Source organism: Microtus ochrogaster, chromosome 16 (assembly GCF_000317375.1).
Source record: "Microtus ochrogaster isolate Prairie Vole_2 chromosome 16, MicOch1.0, whole genome shotgun sequence".
In the NCBI taxonomy this organism is placed as follows: domain Eukaryota; kingdom Metazoa; phylum Chordata; class Mammalia; order Rodentia; family Cricetidae; genus Microtus; species Microtus ochrogaster.
In genome coordinates, this window is record NC_022018.1 from 1,623,932 (window position 1) to 1,626,872 (window position 2,941).

At 40.3% G+C, this 2,941-nt stretch overlaps 1 protein-coding gene across 1 annotated transcript in view; it reads right to left on the minus strand.

Annotated features, from left to right (window-relative positions):
- The window catches only part of Cubn (cubilin), a 204,836-nt gene that overhangs the window by 173,521 nt on the left and 28,374 nt on the right, over positions 1 to 2,941 (minus strand). The window contains exon 15 of the mRNA XM_005354631.1: positions 1,319 to 1,500. Within this exon, the coding sequence (XP_005354688.1) occupies positions 1,319 to 1,500 (182 nt within the window). The remainder of the gene's footprint in view (positions 1 to 1,318; positions 1,501 to 2,941) is intronic.

Consider the following 2,941-nt stretch of genomic DNA (forward strand, 5'->3'; position numbering starts at 1 on the left):
TCTCCTCTCCTCTCCTCTCCTCTCCTCTCCTCTCCTCTTCCCCGTTTTTTCATCCCCCTCGCTCTCCATTTTTTAACAGGATCAAAGACTGAACCTAAGATCTTGTGTAATTTCCAGGACTTAAAAAGCCTTGTTGGTTTTTTATGCATTGACTAAATCACATTGACTGCTCAATAATTCTGACATAATTGCAAAAAATCTATACTATATAGAACACCAAAGAGAGAATGAGCTAAAAAGGATTTTCATGTGATCAATTTAATTTACTCAAATTAATTTTTCCATTGGCAGCAAATTTATAGGGCAAGGCTACTTTCATTTTTTTACTTGTTACTAGTTCCTTGAAACACTGATGAGAAATGAGTGGAAGTCCAATATTATCTGGATGATTGATACGTTCTATAATGTGGTGTTCAGATATTAATATGTAAGAATAAAAAGGCTTTAATCTCCATTTGATAGGATTTATTGAATATTAATTTCACAATAACTCACTTTTTACTATCAACTTTTAAAAGGATATTTTGCTAAGACTTTCCAAGGAGAAGCTGATCTTTGAGTCACTCCCAAAGGTTTCAAATCCATTATTACCACTGCTAATGACTAATGGCTCCAGCTTTGGAGACCTGCTTGGCAGCTGCATCCTTCGTGCTTTATGAATAATTCCACAGCACTCCATCCTTCTCTAATGGACTCAGAAAGGCTCATTGTCTTGTTAGCAGTGCTCAGGGGGTCTGAGATTTACGGTGACAAAAGACCAGGAAGCACCTAAGAACTCAGTTTCCTTAGTGACCTTCCCACTCTACCAGCGGAGAGCGACGTTTCTGATGTGTCCAATCGCGTGTGGAATTTGAATGTAACAATTCCTTTCCTCCTCCATATTGTAATTTTTCACTAATGGGATAGAGCAGACAGACTCTCTTCCTCTCCAGGGAGACTTTCAACATTTTCCAGTGAGATTTAACACTGACAACCCTTCCCAAAGAATCGCTACGGCTCACTAAAATTAAGTGGTGGGATACCCTGAGGGTTTGCCTTGGACAATTAAGAATTGGAATCCATGTTGGAAGAGAGTCATTGCTTAGGATTTAGTCTCAGTCCAGGAGCCTGAATCTCCAGTAAGGAATGGGGGAAGGCAAGGCAGGGTTTTCCATACTCAAGACAAACCTAGACATGCAAACTAGTCTGATTGAGATTGAAGATTTAGCATTGACTTTCTAAGTATTAGTAACAAACCTGGGCGGTCCATGGGCATCATTGACCTGTGTCCTGAGTGCTAAGCACACGTACCAAGGCCTCTCTAAATGCAGTGTTTTACCTCTAGATAATCTTTACTGCAGTCATTGTGGCTCTCCAGGCTCAAGGTCCCAAAGGTAAACGTTATCAAGGAGCCAGGACTGGCCAGAACGTGCCAGACACAATCTCTTCCTGGGGGGTAGTTTCCAGGGTACCCCGGAGATGTAATGGAACCATAATCACCAGTCAGTATGCCGCCACACTCTGAAATAAGAAGGAAAGTGACTAAATTCGTATGCACACTAAATTCCCATAGAATTCTCATAGATTCTGCTGGCAAGAGGTAAGATCCTTTACATAACTATCAAGAGTTTAGCTTAGGAGGCTCTGATAAACAACAGGGTCCTTCCAGCTGCCCAGACTCACAGTTGTAAATCTACTACAAACAAGGTAAACCAGTCACCCACGCAGGAACTCTGTACCTACAGAACACTATGCAGTTATGTGGTTTAAGACTCGGAGTTTACCCTTCTGAGACATCAATAATAAACAATGAAGAAGCCTGCGTGCCGAATCCTGAACTCATCCTAGAATTCTTTCCATATGGAACTTCCAGGTGGTACAGAAGTAAACAATGAAGACAATAAAACTTCTGCTAACTAACATCAACAAAAATGTGAAGTTTCTCAAGTATTCAGGATTTCAGAGTAATGTGTAATATAAGGAAGCAGTTGCATGGAAACAGCACCAAACATTTGTGTAGGAGTTTCCCAGGTAAATAGAAGCCTTCACTGCTGTTACACTGAGGAAGACTACAGAGCGTCTAACAGAGACCAGCTCAGGGCATGAAAGAGAAGAAGAAAAGTGGAAGAGAATGAATAATTTAATACTATTATCAATCCCTTCCGAAGGGAGAGGGTTTGATGAAGATCCTGAAAACTGAACTAAAAGCTCAGAAGAGCTAGAACCATGTACTAGGAATCATGGTACCCCATCCGGATTAAGGGGAACTTTTGAAACACCCTTCTCAATTCTGGCATCAACTAGATCAAGGCGATCTGTCAGTAATGTAACTGCCTATTAAAACAAAAGCAACTGTTTAGAGAATACAATACAACACAGAGTCCATATAACAGATAAGCTGTGATGTTAGAGTCATAATACAGACTTATTCGACCCAAGTAGGGAAAAGTAAACAATAACAAATGAGAGTCACTGTGAGCAAGGCCGGAAACAGTCTGATATCGGTGCTCCCAAACAAGGGGTCCATACTAACTATAAACTTAGAGGGGAAATTTGACAAAAATATAGTCTGATAAAGTTTTTCAACAAAAACGTAAAAGTCATGCTTAAAAATTGTATGAGTTCTTAGATATTATATTATCTCTTAAGTCAATGCTAACCAAGTTACAATTCCTAGTACCACAGAGGTTAGGTGTAGAGTAAGAGACGAGGGTGTACAGACATATCTCCTTAGGAAAGGGAAAGAGAATAGATAGTTATAGATAGCTAACTGTCAGCAGGGGTGGGGTGGGAGGGAAGGAACAGGCGAATCAAATGAAGAGGGCCTGGGTGGAATACAAGGAAAGACAGCTAAAATTAAGGATCTTTTTTGGGACAGTTTAGAAGCTTAATACAGTAGAAGTTTCCTAATACATACGCGTGTGTGTGTGTGTGTGTGTGTGTGTGTGTGTGTGTGTGTGTG